General features: G+C 41.5%; 1 protein-coding gene across 5 annotated transcripts in view; it reads left to right on the forward strand.

Annotated features, from left to right (window-relative positions):
• Phlpp2 (PH domain and leucine rich repeat protein phosphatase 2) overlaps positions 1 to 20,721 on the forward strand; it is a 76,447-nt gene that overhangs the window by 49,347 nt on the left and 6,379 nt on the right. For all 5 annotated transcript variants that reach the window (XM_076915874.1, XM_076915873.1, XM_034522375.2 and 2 more), the window contains 9 exons: positions 820 to 880; positions 3,806 to 3,901; positions 5,919 to 6,074; positions 8,693 to 8,893; positions 13,866 to 14,028; positions 14,948 to 15,078; positions 15,583 to 15,693; positions 16,650 to 16,844; positions 18,212 to 18,443. In XM_076915874.1, the coding sequence (XP_076771989.1) occupies positions 820 to 880; positions 3,806 to 3,901; positions 5,919 to 6,074; positions 8,693 to 8,893; positions 13,866 to 14,028; positions 14,948 to 15,078; positions 15,583 to 15,693; positions 16,650 to 16,844; positions 18,212 to 18,443 (1,346 nt within the window). The remainder of the gene's footprint in view (positions 1 to 819; positions 881 to 3,805; positions 3,902 to 5,918; positions 6,075 to 8,692; positions 8,894 to 13,865; positions 14,029 to 14,947; positions 15,079 to 15,582; positions 15,694 to 16,649; positions 16,845 to 18,211; positions 18,444 to 20,721) is intronic.

Raw genomic sequence — 20,721 nt, forward strand, 5'->3', positions numbered from 1 at the left:
ACATTAGTGGCTATAGTGATTTTTTTGTTTGTTTATTTGTTTTAATTTTATTTATTTAATGTATGTGAGTACACCATTGTTCTCTTCAGACACACGAGCCACCATGTGGTTGCTAGGAATTGAACTCAGGACCTCTGAAAGAGCAGTCAGTGCTCTTAACCACTGAGCCATCTCTCCAGCCCCCCCACCCCCCTTAAAAAGTATTTATTTATTTTTATTTGTATGAGTAGACTGCAGCTGTCTTCACACACACACACACACACACACACACACACCAGAAGAGTACATCAGACCCCATTACAGATGGTTGTGAGCCACCATGTGGTTGCTGGGAATTGAACTCAGGACCTCTGGAATAGCATTCAGTGCTCTTAACCTCTGAGCCATCTCTCCAGCCCCAGCTGTAGTGTTAACATTAGTGATGTAGTGTAAATGCAAAAGACCCCAAAGTTAGAAGTTGTGTATGCTTTTAAAGACAGGCTAGGGTTAAACAGTAGTCAGTGAGCTGCCAGTAGTTTTTATCTTTAGTCATCTCTACAAAACCACTTTTGCTTTGTTTACCAGCTGTTCCTTTAGAAAACTGTGTATATATGTGTGGGGATGTGCAGGTGCCCACGGAGGCCAGCAGCATCAGATCCCCTGGAAACTGGAATTAACAGGCTGTTGTGAACTACCCACTGTAGTGCTGGAACCTGAACTTGGGTTCTCTGGAAGAGCAGTAGATGCTCTTAACCACTGAGCCATCTCTCCAGCCCTCTCCAGTAGTTCTTGCTTTCTTTGTCAGAGAACATTGTTAACATGTCTTCTGTTTTCTCATAGGACTGACAGCAGTGAATGTCTATCCAGTACCCAGCATGCTCACTTCTTTGGAACTTTCTCGGTGAGTTTGTCCATAAGGGTGGAGCTTGTTTTGATTGGGGGGGGGTGTTTTGGGAGAGAGAGAGAGAGATAACTATTTCATGGCTGAAGGAAGGAGGGGGAGGGTAAGGGGACTTAGATTTCTTCTGTCTGAATAAACAAAGTATTGCTTAATTCTACTGCCGTCACCTTTCTGTCTAAATGTCTCATGAGAGCTGTTTCCTTCTCATTTCCTTCTCCCATCAGCAGCTCACTCTAGGTCCTCTCTAGTTTACTTCTCTGTGCTGACATTTGCTTGCTTTCTCTCTCTCTCTCTCTCTCTCTCTCTCTCTCTCTCTCTCTCTCTCTCTTAGTTTTTTGAGACAGGGTTTCTCTGTGTAGTCCTGGCTGTCCTGGAACTCACTGTAGACCAGGCTGGCCTCAAACTCAGAAATCTGCCTGCTTCTGCCTCCCAAGTACTGGGATTAAAGGCGTGCACCACCACTGCCCAGCCTGCTCTCTCTTTTTTTAAAGGCAGCTTTCAAATTGGCCATGTTCTCTGTAATGCCATGTTGGTCATTGCTTCTGTCTCTTTGGTTCAGTGTGTTCTCCTGCAGGCAGTCATCCCCCAGTTCTGACTTGGCACCCTGCCCTGTTATAGGTGCAGTCTCACTGAGTCCAGTGATTTGAGTCACTCCTAAGTGTCGGTATCAAACAGTTTTCTAGACTGATCCTCTTCTTTCGGGTCAGGCTTATGTATCCAGTTCTTCACTAGTCGATTTTGCTACCCACACCCCCAGGAGCCTCAAGCCTGTGTAAAATTAACTCATCTCCCACTGCACGGGTCTTGTTTTCTGTGTCTGTTCATACTCAGCACCGCCATGCCCTGGTTGTCCAGGCCAGAAGTCTTAAAGTAGCTTTCATCCTGTATTCTGCCCTCCTTCCTATACCTAATCCTTCTCCAAGTCACTGTCATTTCTGCCCCCTGAGCAATGCTGTAATTCCTCTCTCTTCTTCAGCTGAATCACTACTCACTTAGGCCTATATCATTCCTGATTCTGATTATTCTTTCTTCTTTCCTTTCTTCTTTTTCTTTTTTCTTAGCAGAATCATCTTTACTGGGCTTCATCTACCAGTAATGTATTTAAAGCACATAGCTGACATCATCTGTACACTGTTTATAAACCCTTGAGGTAGCCCCTATAAAATAGTATCAAGTAAGAACTTTCCAGACGTGGTTTAGACCTCGTTCCAGCCTACCTTCCCGTTTCCCATCACTTCAGGCAGCATCACCAAACTGCTTGGCATCTCATCAGACATCACACTCTTCCTTGTCATGTCTCTGTGCTCTGACTTAAGTTGGCATCTTTGCTGAAGTATCTTTATGTAAGGTCACACAATCTAATCCAGACGCCTTTTTTTTTTTTTTTAAAGATTTTATTTACTTTTATGTATGTGAGTACACTGCCATTGTCTTCAGACACACCAGAAAAGGGCATCAGACACATTACAGATGGTTGTGAGCCACCATGTAGTTGCTGGGAATTGAACTCAGTACCTGTGGAAGAGCAGTCAGTGCTCTTAATGGCTGAGCCATCTCTCCAGCCCAGATCTCATGTTGTTATTTTTTTTTAGCAGTTAGTTGCCTTGATCTATGTCAGGCCAAGTGTTCTTTTTCACTAAGTTGTCACAACAATGTCTGTTTCTCCTACATAGCTCTCACTTCATTCTGCCACATGATTGACAGACACCTTGAGATCTAGAAAGGGTAGGTTACATCTGAATGAGGAGGAGCTGTATTAACTATTTCAAGTTCATATTTCCAGTGGCTTGAAACTTTGCCCTGCTACTGATTGCCCTTTTCCTCTACTTTCTCACTGTTATTCCTTCTGTTTTTCTCAGAATTTGCTTCTTTTCTCTCTATCATTACCCATGGAATTCCTGATCATCTTTGATGCCACTTCCTCCAAATCTCTCCTCATCTTGTCTCACTATATCCTGTTGCTTCTGTTGGAAGTCTTCTCTGAACATGTGATGTAACACAGTTACAGTGTCTACAGTTGGTAGACATTGCTGTGCACATTTGAGTACTTGTCTTTACCTTTCTACTTTAACAGCATTTTCTGACTGACAACTATATTTCTCGCCCCATCCCAGATTCTTCCTTAGAAATAGTGTTCCTGCCCTAAGGTTCTTATATATTAGAGTCTAGTGAAACGAATCCCATTTGTTATTTAGATTTTCATAACTATGACAGAATACCTGAAATAACCAATTTAAAAGAAGGAGAGTCTATTTTTAGCTTGTACTTTCTGATCTGTGGCCACTTACCATGTCACCTTGGACCCCTGGGGAAGTATATGGTATTATAGTGACAGCTCATAGTGGCTTATCTCATGACAACTGAGAAGAGGCCATGTCTCCTTCGAGTTCTTCCTTCCTTCCTCCTTTCCTTCCTTGCCTTTCCCTTACCCTTTTAATCTTTCTTCTGTTTGTTTTTAAGAGCTTCTCCATATTTAACTCAGGCTGGCTTGGCCTTAATGAGCCTCGTGCCTGCCTCAGCCTCCCAGTGGTGGAACTACAGCGAACTGTCACCCTGGCTAAATCCCACTCGTCAGTTTGTTTTTAATTAACTTTCAAAAATGCTTCTGTGTGTGGATGTTTTGCCTGTGTGTTTTGTCTGTAATACCACATGCATGCCTGGTCTCCCCCCCCCCCCACACACACACAAACATTGTACTTAGAGATGGTTGTAAGCTGATAAATAGTTGCTAGGAATTGAACCCTGGTCCTCTGGAAGAGCAGCCAGTGCTCTATACCACTGACCCATCTTTCCAGTTCCACCCACCAATTTATAAAGCACCACAGACTACTAGAACAAGCTGCAATAACATGTCTATGAGGGAAACATTTACTATCCAAGACATAGTAACTTTTTACCTTAAGTGATGATTCTTATTCTCTGCAGAAACTTGCTAGAGTGTGTCCCGGACTGGGCCTGTGAAGCAAAAAAGCTGGAAATACTAGATATAAGCTACAATCTTCTTACAGAGCTTCCCATGAGGTACGTGTATACATGTATGCATGATATATGCGTTTGTTTCTCTAGATTTGGGTTGCCTTTCATTGTTGGTGACTGTTGAGGAGGGACCTGCTGAGTAGGAGGTGCTGTAAGGGAAATAGTGATGACTAGTGCATCCCTTAGCTTACAGGAAACGTAGTGAGACTGCCATACATGGGGATAACTGCTAACTTGTACTGTCAAGTTTCTGGCATGGTTAGTGGTAGGATGGTATGAATGTAACTTCTATAGGGTCACTTATAATGAGCTGGAACTGTCCTGAGAGCTTCAGTCTTATGATCTAACTAATCCTTTAATCCTTTAATCCGATTCTGTAGCTGCTGTCAGCCTCACCTTAGATTTGAATGAGGAAACTAAGAACAGTTAGGGAAACTGTCACCAGGTGGGTGATCATTTGAATGTAGCAGTCTTACCCTGGAGGCTTATTCTTAGTCACAACATTTATAAATTGTTTTAGAATTTCAGGAGAACTTTAAATAATTAGAGAGTGCTTTGGTAAGATGGCGTTTGAATTCATCATCAGCAGATGGTGAGAGTTACCAAACTTGAGGAAGGAGAGAATGGTGCTTGAGGAGTAGGTGAGGATATTTTGCTATATATTCTGAAGAACTTAAATGTAAAACGTGTGCTTTAGGAGTTTTTAAAATTGTAGTAGAGCTTTGTAGACAGTAGGTCTGCACCAAACCTCTGATCTTCATCCAGACAGTGTTCGGGTTCAGTGAGGTCTTTGCAGATCACTACGTCTTTGGCATTTCAGTAACACTTTTTGGATTTTAATGGTAACAGCCTAGTCATAGCATATTCTAAACTCTTAATAATTTTTATTGTAATAAAATTTTCATTATGGAATTATGTTAATAAAAAGACTGAGTTATTAATATTGATAAATGCTGACCAGACTTCATTTCTGCCTAGACTTGTTAAAATAGACTTATTCTAGAAACTCCTTTACCAGTTGTCCTCAGCCTTCCTAACGCTTCGACCCTTTAATACAGTTCCTCATGTTATGGTGACTGGCAACCATAACATTATTTTCATTGTCACTTCATTATCGCCAGACTATCTTGACCCACCAGCTTCCAGTGACACAGAGGCTTGTGTTTGTTTATGAGTGCTTAGGTCTTAGAGCTTAGGCTTGTTTCCATTTAGCTTGTATAAATTAATTAACCCATTCATTATAATCTATGTTCTGCATGTGGCCTGGTACCTTTTTGGTTTTTCGAGACAGAGTTTCTCTGTGTAGCCCTGTCTGTCCTGGAACTCACTCTGTAGACCAGGCTGGCCTTGAACTCAGAAATCCTCTGCCTCTGCCTCCCAAGTGCTGGGATTAAAGGCGTGCGCCACCACAGCCCGTGCTTGGTACCTCTCTTCAGTCTGGGAGACTGTTCCTTCCTCTGTGTCTGGCTGGCAAATCCTCTTCCCCTCCCCTCAACACACCTGATTCTTTCCCACAGTTTCTATCTCTTCCCGGATGTCCTGTCTTTCCTCTCCTGCCTCAGCTATAGGCTGTTCAGCTCCTTATTAACCAATCAGGTGATGGAGAAGAATGTTTACAGAACACTGAGACAGGCAATGTGTCATGAAACAATACCAAAGTCCAGACTACTGTACTCAGCTTTCTGCTGGCACAGAAATCAATATTTGAATAATATAAAGACAAGCTTTACACAGTGCACAAAATTATCCCAACACTTCATAGTTATAATTTTGCTGCTGTTATAATGTAAGTATAACATATATTTGTGTTTTTCGATGGCCTTAGGTAACCCCTGTGAAAAAGTCATTTAACCCCCATTAGACTCTGTGCCACTTGTACTAAAGATCTCACTGTGACTCTTGGGTGGGTGCTAGGTGATGTGTGTTACAACTTTCTTGGCTCAGTCACTTGTTAGTGGTTGCATATTCTAAAAATAGGTTTGTTGATTGATTTTAATTAACTGTCCTGTAACAGACTTACAAAGGACTGACATGAGCTTTGGTTTCTTTTGTTTCTTCTTAGAATTCTGAGTAGTCTGAGTCTTCGGAAACTGATGGTAGGACACAACCACATCCATGTCCTTCCTGCACTGGTAGAGCACATTCCCCTTGAGGTACTGGATATCCAGCATAACACTCTCTCCAGGCTGCCAGACACACTCTTCTCCAAGGCCTTAAAGTGAGTGCTGCAGAGGAGGAGAGCCATTGCCTCCCCAACTGCACCGCCCTGCCCTGAGTGATCTCTGTGTTTATAGTTTACTTGGTTCTCCAGCTCTGCGCAGACACTTGGTGTTTCATGATAAGCTTGAAAGTTGAAGTAACTATTCAATGCTTAATTGTTTATGTTGTGAATGATTTCAGCAAGCTGGGGACACTCATTCAGAGAGAAATACCTTCAGGTGGAGCCTTTGATGAATTTCAGCTTTGCACTGAAGGAAAAGGACACACGACTAAAGTCAGTTTTATTCTAGCTTGATCAAATAGTCTTTGAGTTATATTTTCCTGACTTCCAGAACACTAGTTACCTGCTTTGAAAAACATGAATTTAAACATAATATCCTTCTAGAGGGTATTGTTTGCTATCTTGTTGTAAATAAGTAAGTAGATAGTATGTCTTCCTGTTTAGTATTTATAATCAGGGTTACCTAAATGTCATCTTTAAAGAAAAAATAGTTATTTTGTTGTTGTTGGTAGTGGTGGTGGTGGTGTGTGTGTGTGTGTGTGTGTGTGTGTGTGTGTGTGTGTGATGCTGGGGATTAAGTTCAGAGTATTGCTGGCAGTAAGTACTGCTCTACAGTTCAGCAGTCCTAGCCCAGGAAAGCTGGTTTTAATGGCAGTCTTTACAGTACAAGAAGGGAGCTGAGAGTTGAAGAAACAGGTAAGGAGAGGGAGCTGACCCAGGCTCACAGCTACGAGACACATCCACAGCTGAAGGCCACAGCTTTCTTGTTTCCTGCTTTCCAGCTTATGCATCTCCTATCGTAATATTCTTAGCTGGATATTCCTCAAAATAAAAAAAGAAATGATACTGTTTGAGAGAAATTTTTGTTGGGCAAGTTTTTGTGACGTGTTGAAATTGTTAATTAACAAGTGTGTAATCTTGCTTAACATAGCCTAGAATGTAGTCTTAAGTGATTGAAGATAATTAAGAAACCATCTACTTGAGCTGGGCGGTGGTGGCGCACGCCTTTAATCCCAGCACTTGGGAGGCAGAGGCAGGTGGATTTCTGAGTTTGAGGCCACCTGGTCTACAAAGTGAGTTCTACACAAAGGCTACACACAGAGAAACCCTGTCTCGAAAAACAAAAAAAAAAAAAAAAGAAGAAGAAGAAGAAGAAGAAGAAGAAGAAGAAGAAGAAGAAGAAGAAGAAGAAGAAGAAGAAGAAAGAAACCATCTACTTAATGCAGTGTTGACACACATGATCCTCACAGACTTAAAGCTCATGAGGGATGCTGATGATGAAGCATGTACATTTAACAACACATGAGTTGCATAGGGGGAGAGCTCAGTTGGTAACGTGCTTTCCTCTCAGGCTTAAAGATCTGAGTTCAGTTACCCAGAACTCATGGAAAATTGCAGGCATGTTAGTGTGTGCTTATTGTTCTGGCACAAACATCGTAGAGACATATGGATCCCTGGGACTTGCTGGCCAGCCAGTTTAGTCTAATTGGTAGCCCCCAGGCCAATGAGAGATTCCCACTTTGGAGGAGGTAGGCAGCATTTTTTAAAATTACATTCATTCTGTGTGTATATGTGTACAAGTGTGCTTATGCATTCACTATAGTATACGTGTGAAGATCAGAAGACTGGTTTGTGGAGTCAGTTCTGCCTTGTGGGTTCTGGGGATCAAACTCATGTTGGTAGAAAGAGCCTTTACCTGCTAGCCCATGTCACCATCCCATGGGTGGCATTTTTTGAAGATCATACTCAAGATTGTCCTCTTGTACACACACACACACACACATGCACGTACGCACGCACATGCACATGCACACATGTGTGCATGCACACGCACACACATGTGCATACACACGAGACACAGGTTTAATGATGCATCCTTTCACTGAGGATAGCCTGTGTTTACAAACATTATATTCAGCTCATTATTAAAATTATACCATGTTTCTTTATTAGATTGACAAGGATCAAATTGACTTATGGTACTGTAGATAAAAAATATGGATTGCATTCTTCTTGTATAAGTGCAGTTTGGACGTAATCTTAGCCAAAGTGCCAAGAAACAACACAATTGCTATTTGATATAGCTTTTCAGGACCTTAAATAGGCAGTATATTTTAAAAAGCCATTAAAAACCATGTATTCCCTTGATCCCATAAATTCTGTTTTTAGAAATGTACATTAGGAAAATAATTGAATAATGATCTGAGATTTTCATTGTTGTATCTATAATAATATATGTACAAAAGTATCAATACTCTATGTAGATACACCGTCAGTATTGTGGGATTAGTTAAATACATAATGATTTGTTAAAAAGAGACAAGATGTTTCAAAGGTTATCTTTATAGTTCAGATGTGTATCATGGTGGTATTTGATGGTGTCCTTTGCAGTGGGAACAGGTGGTTTTGCATGCAGCCATTATAGAATGCTAGAAAAATAGCTGTGCCTCTGTTCCTTCTTGTCATCTGGTTTTGAGTTACATAGATACAGAGAAAACTTCCTGGAGGAGATTATTCTTGACTTTGGGAGCTGGATAGCCTCAGTCCCTGTTGCAAGGGCAGGACGGTTTCTACTTAAGAAGATCATAGACTCAAAGGGAATGATGTTCTGTTAGTCTCAGGTACTTGAATGCATCTGCAAATAGTCTGGAGTCTTTGCCTTCTGCATGTGCTGGAGAGGAGAGTCTGAGTGTGCTGCAGCTGCTGTACCTGACCAGCAACCTTCTGACAGATCAATGTATACCTGTTTTGGTCGGGCACCCACACTTGCGAGTTCTGCACCTTGCAAACAACCAGCTACAGACCTTTCCTGCAAGGTGAGTGAATGCAAAGTGTGGTTATTTGAGACTAAGACCCAAACTCTGCATTACATCTTAGCTGTCTAACTATGACGCATCTGACTTGCTGGTGCTGTGACTTCATTAGCTCAGCAGGAAAAATCTTGCTTAATTTGTCCCTGGTTAAGTGGGAATAGCCAAAGAAATTGCAGTTAAAATGTGTTTGATTTTTGTTTTAATTATTTTATAATAATCTGAGAATATTCTACCCAGAAAAGTACAGGGTTATGAAATAAAATTTAAATCTCTTAAGTTTTTTCTTGTCATCACTGTATTATATATTGTCTAATAGTTTATTCTTTATATGTACTTGTATAAAATTCGAGATATGTGTCACATACTGTGATATGTGCCCCTGTCCTTGAACCTACAGTCAGATTGGGGAAATAGACAACCATCTAGGAGTGGTTCTCACTTTTCTAATGCTGCAACCCTTTAATACAGTTCTTCACATTGTGGTGACCACAGGCCATAAAATTGTTTTTATTACCACTTCATAATTTTGCTACTGTTATGAATCCTTTTTTTTTTTTTTGAGACAGGGTTTCTTTGTGTAGCCCCTGGCTGTCCTGGAACTCACTTTGTAGACCAGGCTGGCCTCGAACTCAGAAATCTGCCTGCCACTGCCCAGCTCCTGTTATGAATCCTAATGTAAATATTTTTTGGAAATAAGGGGTTTGCCAAAGGCATTGTAAATCACAGATTAAGAACCTCTGGTCTAGGCAGTTTTCATGCAACATAACAAATACAAGACATTAAAGATCCCAGCTTGGGCCAGGCAATGGTGGCACACTCCTTTAATCCCAGCACTTGGGAGGCAGAGGCAGGCGGATTTCTGAGTTCAAGGCCAGCCTGGTCTACAGAGTGAGTTCCAGGATAGCCAGCACTATACAGAGAAACCCTGTCTCAAATAAATAAATAAATAAATAATCCCAGTTTGGGGAGCTGAAAAGATGACTTAGTGGTTAAGAGTGCTTGTTCTTTTTCCAGAAAACCCAAGTTCAGTTCCCAGCACTTATATGCATGGCATAACTTGAGCTCCAAGGGATCAAATTCTCTCTTCTAGCCTCTGAGGGCACCTGCACAGGTGTGGTATACACCCACAAAGACACATAAACATAAATTTTAAAAAAGGTACCAGGTTGCCAGTTAGGAGTTAGGCCTGGAGGAAAAGAATAATAGTTAACAATCTGTAACTGCAAGAAGACATGAGAGAGAGTTCCTCAAGTTAAAATTTAAACAGTGTCCATGGAAGAATAAACATATTTCAAAATACATTTGATGTAAAAAAAAAAAAATTAGGCCTGGTAATGTAACTCAGTTGCTAGAGTTTTTGCCTAGTATGCACAAGCCCCATGCTCCATCCCCAGCACTGACAGGTATGGAAGCACACACCTATAATCCCAGCATTTGAGAGATAGAAGCAGGAGGGTCGGAGATAAAGACCATTTACGACTACATATCAAGTTCAAAATCAACCTGGAATACACAAAACCCATGCCCATACCCACTCCCAAAATTCTATCATTAAAAAAATATAACATTTCTGGGGCCGGAGAGATGGCTCAGCAGTTAAGAGCACTGGCTCCTCTCCCACAGGACCTGGATTCAATTCCCAGCATCCACATGACAGCTCACCACTGTCTCTAAGTCTAGCTCAGGGGTTTTGACACTTTTACACAGACACCTGTGCAGGCAAAACACCAATGAACATAAAATATATAAATTTAATAAATAAATCAATAAGTAAATTGAAAAACAATTTTTTTGTTAAGTTTTTTAGGTTAGCATATAGAGTAACAAGTTTTTTTATGGCATCTTTATAAATATATGTCATTATACTTTGTTATCATTCATTCTTTCCCTACTGTCTTCAGAAAATAATATGTATATATAAATATGTAGCCCTGGATATTCTGGAACTCAATATATAGACCACAGATTTGCCTGCTTCTATTTCCAAAGTGCTGAGAGTAAAGGCATGGGGTACTATGCTGGTTTTAATGGTATTTATATTCTTTAATACAATGTATCTTGAACATATTCATACATGTTCCAACTCCTTCATAGCTACTCTCTCCACTCTCCAATCTTTTCTCACCCAATTTTATGATTTCCTTTCTTTTTTAATCCCCATCAACTCTAGTTTGTAATGCCCAAATAGTCTTAGGGAGGGAGGTCTGCCCTGGTGTGTGTTTTTGTCCTAACCTGGGTCACATCTTTAAAGCAAATTGACTCTCCCAGTGGCTACCAAATGCCAGTAGCTCCTCAGTTAGCGGTAGAATTTCCTGCCCACCTTGTCCTTTTGATACTGGGGGTTTTATATAGCTTGAGCCTGTGCAAGTCTTATGCATAGCATGTTAGTTGCTATGAGATTATATGCTTTGTCTAGAAAACACTGTCTCCTTGATGTTCCCACTGCCTTTGGCTCCTGTCTCTGCCCTGTCTTCTGCTAAGATTCCCAGTCTTGGAGATAGGCATATGATATGCATGTCCCATTCGGGGCAGGGCATTCTACAGTGTCTTATTCTAGGCCTGCTAACCATCTAGTAGGAACTGGCTTGTTCTTTCTACCAGCTGGGTCCCAGGGATCAAATTCAGGTAGTCAGGCCTGGCAACAAGTGTCTCCACCGACTCATTAGCCTGACTTTAGAGTCTAGGCACAGTTGTATACCAGTCCCTAAGCAGCTGATGTAGGATATGGGTATTGAACCTAGGCTGGGAGGAGTGTAAGAGAGAACAGGGCTCAGTGGTTAAGAGCACTGGCTGCTTGTCTAGAGGACTCAGGCTCAATTCCCAGCACCCACGTGGCAGCTCACAACACTCTGTAACTCTCCTTCCAGGGGACCTGTTACCCTCACACAGACATACATGCAGGTAAAACACCAATGCACATTTAAAAAAAAAAAATTAAAAAAGCCAGGCAGTGGTGGTGCACACCTTTGATCCCAGCACTTGGGAGGCAGGGGCAATTGGATCTCTGAGTTCAAAGCCAGCCTGGTCTACAGAGTGAGTTCTGTAGGAAAGCCTGGGCTACACAGAGAAACCTTGTCTGGGGGTGGGGTTGGGAGAAGAAAAGAAAAGAAAGAAAAAAGAAAAATAATGAAGGTTGGTCTTGGGAATGCTTTTTAGAAAGACACATATCACCATGGAGTCCAGGTGGACACCATGATTCTTTGTTACCCTCTATTATACCCAAGTCTCCGAAAATGCCTTTAACACAAATCCAGCATTTCATCAGATAGTGCTCACTAGGTGATGATTTGTGAAGATTTTGGGGGAGTTGTTGATAAGATGGTCCAGTTGGTAAAATGCTTGCTGTGCATACTTGACTTAAGTTCAGATTACGAACCCACATAAAAACCCAGCTGTAGTAAGTAGTATATAGTAGTGATCCCAGCACTGGGGAAGTAGAAACAGGATCTCTGGGGCTAGCAGGCCAGCCAGTCCAGGCAAGTCAGTGAGCTTCAGGTTTCGTGGAGCCCCTGTCTCAAAACAAAAAAACCCAAAACAAGAAGATACCCAGTGTTGGCTCTTGGCTTCTATTTGTGCACACCTGAATATGCACATAACGTTATACACACACGCACACCTGAATATGCACATAAAGTTGTACACACGCACAAACACAAATAATTTTTCTATTTGCCTTTATTTTCAGTTCCTTTAAGTGTACATGTATTATTACATAATAAAAAAGAATAATTTTCTAAGCTTACTTATTAAATGTATGAGTTTTCTGAGTAATAAAGGTGTGTGTTTATCTTGTGAGGAGGTGCACTTGCAAAGTATGAATTTCCTAGCAGTTGAAATTGTGATGTATTAGAAAGGTAAGGTGGAAAATTTACACAAAGTAGTAATTCGAGGAACTGAAGATGGCTTAGCAGTTGGAAGCAGAGGACCTGGGTTTAGTTTCTAGCATGTGCATGGCAGCACAGAACTGTAAGCATCTGTTCTCTTCTCGGCTCTGTGGGCCATGCAGACAAACACAAATACTTGTTAAAAATAAATAAATAGGGGCTGGAGAGATGGCTCAGGGGTTAAGAGCGCTGACTGCTCTTCCAGAGGTCCTGAGTTCAAATCCCAGCAACCACATGGTGGCTCCCAACCACCTATAATGAGATCTGATGCCCCCTTCTGGTGTGTCTGAAGACAGCTACAGTGTACTTATATATAATAAATAAATAAATAAATAATTGTTTAAAAATAAATAAATAAATAAATAAAGTCTAAAAACCATTTTGAAAAATCTGTGGAAAGTTTAGTGAAATTGTAATAGTAATTCTTTCAGATTGCTAGTGCTATAGTTAGTTATTTTCCAAACTTTACACATTTATTGCTTCCAAAGAAATTAGAGAAGTTTGTTAATGGAGACATTAGGCTTAAAGATATTTTGTTAACATGTAAAAAGTTTTGCAATCAGAGTGGTGCAAGTAGTTGCCTTGTCTCTAGCAGGGTGCTATGTGTACAAGAACTTGGTGGTTAGTGGCGGGTGCTATTAGTTGGTACCTGTAGATGTGTAAAACTGCAACGAGACGTCGATCAGCTTCTTTTGTTGATAGCTGACACAGTCAAGACCCATTGCCATTGGCTTACATAGGATTTTACAGCCTTGTTAGTGCTGCAGCAAGGAAGGCACATTGCTTTCTACAATGGGCCAGTACTTCTTCAGGGACTTCCTGTAAGTCAGACAAGATGCTTATGCCCATCTCTATAAGGAAAACAAGGGCAGTGCCAGCCTCGAAACCCTGAGTGCTGAGTAGCTGTCATGTTGACATGTAGCAGGCTTGGCTGCAACGGTGAACTGAGCATGGCTGATATCTGATTATTCTCTTCTCACAGGGTTTTCTGCAGTAAACCTGTTGTCTTTCCTCTGTGGCTGCTATAAAATAGCAACTTGGCAGCTGCTCTTTTCCGATGCAGTGTGATGTTTTGATGTTTCTTTTTTCAGCAAACTAAATAAACTGGAGCAACTGGAAGAACTGAATTTAAGTGGGAACAAGCTGAAAGCTATTCCTACAACCGTAGCAAACTGCAAACGGCTGCACACCCTTGTCGCACATGCCAACAACATCAGCATTTTCCCAGAGATCCTGCAGCTGCCTCAGATTCAGGTACTTGGATGAGGTAGCCCACCATCCTCACTGCCGAACAGCAAGGGTGAGAGTGAGGTGCCTTTCTTGACAGAAAGAATCGAGGAGTATGAATGAGACTGCTTCCCTCTCAAGACTTTCTCCTGAGCTCAGTTTTCCTCCCTATCAGGAAGATTCATTGAAGGGCAGAACTGTGTGACTGTGCTGCTTTCTGATAGCCCCATATAGGGTACAGTCCTGTGTTTTCTTAGACCCTCCCTCAAATAGCCAAGTCAAAACCCCAGTCCTCTGTTAGGTTCCTTCCCATGCCTTCTTCCCTATACACCCAAAGGTGAGCATGCTCTATCACTGTAATGAGAACCAACCAACCCTATACACCCAAAGGTGAGCATGCTCTAACACTGTAATGAGAAACACCCAAAGGTGAGCATGCTCTATCGCTGTAATGAGAACCAACCAACCCTATACACCCAAAGGTGAGCATGCTCTATCACTGTAATGAGAAACACCCAAAGGTGAGCATGCTCTATCGCTGTAATGAGAACCAACCAACCCTATACACCCAAAGGTGAGCATGCTCTATCACTGTAATGAGAACCAACCAACTTTAACACAGGGCTGGCCTAGAGATGTGTGACTGAAGAATATTGACAAAACTGCTACTTAAACAACGTGCAACTTGGGAGTTGCTTTGCAGACATCTTTATAGCTTTGCAAAGCTAATATGTACTGCCCATGAATATGGCTGAATCTCCCCTTTTCTTCAGAGATAAAGAGTGCCTCTTGTTTTCTTCTCATAAGCTCACTTTAAAATCTAAGTATACTTAATTCATTCTTGGAAAGAAATAAGTTCCCAATTGAGGCTACAGGGGAAGACTGAATGTTTGGGACTAGAGGTTATAATATAATGTATTCTTTCTTGATTTCTGTTTGTTCTCAGTTTGTAGACCTGAGTTGCAATGACTTGACAGAAATACTAATTCCAGAGGCTCTGCCTGCTACTTTACAAGACCTTGATCTGACAGGAAATACAAATCTGGTTCTGGAACATAAGACTTTGGACATGTTTAGGTAAGAAAAAAATTTGAAACTAAATTTATATGTTTCAACTGTCAGTGGGTCATCTTTAGATTGTGGAAATCTCAGTCAATTAAAGGAACAGAGTGGATTAGGCCACTTTGGTGAATGAACACTTTGGTTCATTTCTACTGAGCTACACACCAAATCATTTTACATGCCAGGCATAGACATATGTCTGGTGGCAGAAATCACATTTTAACATTTAAGTGACAATACATATGTACTGTTTCAAGATTTTTTTATATTGTTTTAAAAAGTAGACACTTAGTAAAAAGTTTGTGATGTCTTAGTTGAGCCTATATTTAGCTTGTGTCTCTCTTACCACTTCCTGTTCTCCTACATCAAAGGTTTATCATCCCACTTTGATTTGTTATTTCTGGAAAGGTATCTTTGTCTGTCAAAAGATGACTTTCTAAAAGTGCATTATTATTATGATAGTTGTGATAAAATACAGAAGAGAATATGATTTAATCTTCCCTTCTTTACCTCCCACAGTCATCTCACAACACTGAAAATTGATCAGAAACCTTTGCCAACCACAGATTCTACAGTCACATCAACCTTCTGGAGCCATGGACTGGCTGAGATGGCAGGGCAGAGGAATAAGTGAGTCTGTTGGCCCCGGGGACAGGAGAGAAAGGCATCCATGGCCTCCTAGGCCTGCTCTGCTGCTCACTACAGACTGTGCTGTCCTGTCTGTCTCAGAACTTCAACATGAGATAAGATCCTTTTAAAGCCATGATTAAGAAAGAGGATAAAATGGACATGTAGCCCACAAAGTACTACATACCTCTTAATGTTTTCTTATGGAATTTTCCTTTCCTACGAGTGACATTTATAGCAAGGCCCAGTCAAAAAAGCACTGATTTTCAATTGCCCCCAATCTGAGATGATCCTCTGCTCCTGTAGACTTCCTCAGAGTGGTTCAGCCAAAGCCATGTCCTATACTAAGCTTTTTTCTATACCTTTTGCCTATATGCTGTTCTATGGCAAACACTTTTCCTTGGAGCAAGGAGAGTAAACCCAATTTTATTGGCAGGTATTCTCTAATGGTCTTTCAGTGAAGAACATTGACAAAATGAGTTCTTAATCACCGTGACCAGAAAAGAATGTATCTTTCCAGCTTTTCGTAGCATTGCAACATTAATGTGCACTGCTTGTGAATATGCCCGAATCCCCTCGCCTTAGGATGCTGTCTCTGTTAGTTGCTGCCTGACTCTCTTATCTAGGAGCCTCCTTCTACGGACACAGACTTACCATGGTGTCTGTCTGTCTCAGTTAATACTTGTTTTTATAAAGATTTATTTACTTTATTTATTTGAGCACACTGTAGCTGTCTTTAGACATACCAGAAGAGGGCATCAGATCCCATTACAGATGGGTGTGAGCCACCATGTGGTTGCTGGGAATTGAACTCAGGACCTTTGGAAGAGCACTCAGTGCTGTTAACCACTGAGCCATCTCTCCAGCACCTCAATTAATACTTTTTAAAAGAAAGTTCCTGAAGAATAATCTTTGCCAGTAATCTTCTCTTGTGCTTATGTTTCTCATCTTTGTTCCAGACTCTGTGTGTCTGCTCTGGCTATGGATAACTTTGCAGAGGGCGTGGGAGCTGTGTATGGCATGTTTGATGGGGACCGGAATGAAGAACTCCCTCGTCTGCTACAGTGTACAATGGCAGATGTGCTTTTGGAAGAAGTACAGCACTCAACAAATGACACAGTTTTCATGACCAATACCTTCTTGGTATCTCACAGGTAAGCAGGTGGGTCCAATAATCCCTAGCTCCACTTTGCTTCTCAGAAAAGTAAATCGCAGAAGTTGACGGTCATCACTTACAGACTGAGGATCAGAGAGGTGTTACTCCTTCCTGTACCACATTCTCCTGGCATCAGCAGAGTGTGGTAGTCGTTCCTCTTTAAAGAATGGTGGAATCATCTGCCTACTCTAGCTAACCAACTGGGAGGGCTAGCACAATAATGCTAAAGGTTATGTGCCTGACTGTGAACATTTAGGGGAAGACGGCCTATGCTTTCCTAAGATTATCCAGTTAGCTGATACCTACAGAAGGCCAACAAGCACTTGTCGGATTTATGGTAGAATAATTATTATCGGGATTATCCAACCCCTCTTCCTCATTAACATCTAAGCCTTTTACAAGCAAAACCCTTGCATCCCAACTCCTGAAAATCTCTTAGTAGCAGAGATTTGCACCTCAGGTAGGCGGCCTAAAGGAGGCAGAGTGCTGAGATTATAAACTTGAACAGTCAAGACTGGAACAACTTGTAGCTGAATCTGGTTTTAATCTCACATGTTCAACAGCAGGGTATTGGGAAAGGAGTCCATGTTTTCAGTCGAATTGAGCTGGAGACTTGGCAGGTTAACAGTTTGGAAGAGGGAACTCTGAAGTTTGTATCTGCCAAGGACCAAGAACTACACAGTTCTCATCCTTATCTTTCAAAACAAGCCAAGTAGGTAGGAATTTTATCAGTTTGATTTCTTAAAGAGAGAACTTGCTGGGATTTTACAGTCAACAAATATGAAAAGGAAATTTGGAACTAGATTCTTGTAGTGGTATCTGCTGTGTGTTTGTTTGCATTGCCTCCAGGATGCTGAACACATGGCCTCTCTCTCAGGGAACTTACAACCCAGGTGCTTCTCAAAATGTTACCCAGCATTCTCAGAATACTTACTAGAAAATTGTTAGACGTACAGGGCCAGCTTCTTGCCCCAAATCAGAAGCTCTGTGGTTGGAACCAGACCCCACATTCTGCTCTAATTGTGATCTGTGACCAGGCCCTTTATGTGCGTGTGATGCACTGAAAGTTCCAGAATGAGGACATCTCTGGACAAACATAGAAACAGTAGAGAAAGATGCCTCTATTGTGCCATGTAACACATGTAGTGTTAAAAAAGTCTTTTAAAGTCTTTGTAGTTGAAAGTGGTAGGTTAGACTCCTTCTCCTTACCACCACCACCACCACCATCATCACCACCACCACAATTATCATCACCACCATCACCACCACCGCCACCACCACAAGTATCTGTCATGGTTGGATAAGAGTGAGTCGTTCACCATAAAACTAGTTACCATGTCTTCATTTTCTTTTCTTTCCACACAGGAAATTAGGAATGGCTGGCCAGAAGCTAGGTTCCTCTGCTCTCCTGTGCTATATTCGACCTGACACTGCTGACCCAACAAGCAGTTTTAGCTTGACTGTAGCCAATGTTGGCACATGCCAAGCTGTCCTGTGCCGAGGTGGAAAGCCAGTCCCTCTTTCTAAAATCTTCAGCTTGGAGCATGACCCAGAGGAAGCACAGAGGGTGAAGGACCAGAAAGCCATCATAACAGAGGTACCTCTTACTCTCTGCCAATCACATCCCCTCCCCAGATCTACTGAAAGCTGTTTGAATAGAAGCAGAGAGGGTCTGTTTTCTTCTTCTCGTGACTTGAAAATTGTGTCCATCCACTGATAAAGGTTTAGTTTATATGACTTCAGTGTCAGTATTAAAAGAAAGGTACAGGCTGATGTGGTGATGCTGTGAATCCCAGCCCTTGGATGGGAGAGACAGGTGGATCTCCATGGTCAAGGCCAGCCTGGCCTATATAGGGAGTTCTGGACAGCCAGCACTACACAGTGAGACCATGTCTCAGAATAAAATAAAGCAAAATTTACTAAGCAGTTAGAGACTAGCAAAAAGCAAAACTGAAAAGCATAGTTAATGGCTGGCAGGTGTGAAGGTTGCGGTTGCCTTGGCCGGTCACCAACTCCCCTGGCTGTGTTACCTCAGCAAAGCTGCCTCGATGCAGTCTCCATCTTGTTCCTGTGCTCACTGCACAATTGATTGCACTTGTGGTGTCTTTATAACCAAGTGTTAAGCAGCTGTCTATAGTTTCTCTTCTCTTTTAGAAATTAGCATAACCTTCTGCCTCTGCAATTAGTAATTATATATGAACATTGTTTACTGCAAAAAAAAAAAAAAAAAAAATCCGGTCTTGTGCCCATTATAAATTGGATTGGTATTTTGTTTATGGTTGAGTATTAAGAGATTTCTTTGTGAATTTTAGAAAGAAGTCTTTTATTAGATATGTGCTCAAGAAATACTTCTCCGTCTGTAGTTTATCTTTCTATTCTCCAAGCAGTGCCTTTAGCATAGTGGTTTGCAGTTTGTTGGTTGTGACCCCTTCAGGGGCAGAACGACCTTTCAGAGGGTCACCTGAGACCATCAGAAAACACAAATATGTACATTATGATTCATAATGGTAGCAAAATTATAGTTATGAAATAGCAACAAAAATAATTTTATGGTTGGGGGCCACCGCAACATGAAGACTGAATGGTGTTAAAGGGTTGCAGCATTCGGAAGGTTGAGAACCGCTGATATAGAGAAAAGAGGATTTTAATTTTTCTTATTTATTTATTATTATGTGTGCATGCATGTTGTGAATTAGGAGGGGTGGACAGCCACACCCTGGTGTTTGAAGGGTAGAGGACTACTTTCTGGAGTCAGTTCTCTCCTTTTTCCTTTATGTGGCTTCTAGGGATCCAGCTCAGGTCTCCTGGCCACACAGCAAGTGCCTCTACCTGTTGAGGTTGAACTTGCAGACCTGAGGTGTGCCTTGTTTATTGGCTGGTGTTTTGTTTTGTTTTGTTTTGTTTCAAGACAGGGTCTCTCACTTTGTAGTTCTGACTGTCCTGGAACTCACTCTGTAGGCCAGGGTAGTCTTGAACTCTGCCTGCCTCTGCCTCCTGAGTGCTGGGATTCCTGGCATGTACCACCACTACCTGGCTCTCCTGAGTAGTTTTAATGACTAAAATTCTGCCTGCTTTCTGTTTCATGGTGTTAAATCTGAAACTACACTGAAAAATCCAAGATTACTCATGTTTCTGTCTACTTCATCTTCTAGAAGCTTTATAGCTGTAGAAGCTACAAAACATTTGGATCTGTGCTCTTTTTTGAATTAGTTTCCAGAAAGTACAAACTCTTCAGTCTTTCTTTGTTTTGCTTTTGTAATTAAAATTTTCTCAGTCTCTAAAGTTATTTTTCAATTTATTTTTTTGAGAATTTTATACATGAGTATTATACATTATTTCTATTCCTCTTTGTCCCCTAACTCTGTGTTTTCTCCCCCTCAAATTCATGACTTCTTCAATCAGTTACTGTTCTACACACACACACACACACACACCCTGATAAATTGTTTGATGTTGCATGTGTGCATGAGTGTGTGGGAATGGTCCTGGTGTGTAAGAGGACAACTTTGGAAATCTGTTCTCCTTCCACATGAGTTCTGGGGACCCAACTTGAGTAATCAGGCTTGCATGGTAGTGCTCTTAGTGCTCCCCAGCTCTGAGTCCTGATCTTAGTGCTCCCCAGCTGAGTCCTGATGTGTTTTGTTTGCTTTGTTTTGTTTTACTTTTGAGACAGGGTCCGTCTATGTAGCCCTGGCTGTCCTGGAATTCTCTATGTAGGCTAGGCTGGCCTTGCACTCCTAGAAATCTGCCTGCCTCTGCCTCTTAACTGCTGGGATTAAAGGCAGGAGTCACAGGCTAGGCTTGGGATGGATTTTTGTTTCATTTTGTTTTGTTTATGTCCAGTTATTCTAGAACCTTTTCTTTTTTTAAAGAAA

Source organism: Arvicanthis niloticus, chromosome 18 (assembly GCF_011762505.2).
Source record: "Arvicanthis niloticus isolate mArvNil1 chromosome 18, mArvNil1.pat.X, whole genome shotgun sequence".
Taxonomy (NCBI): Eukaryota; Metazoa; Chordata; class Mammalia; order Rodentia; family Muridae; genus Arvicanthis; species Arvicanthis niloticus.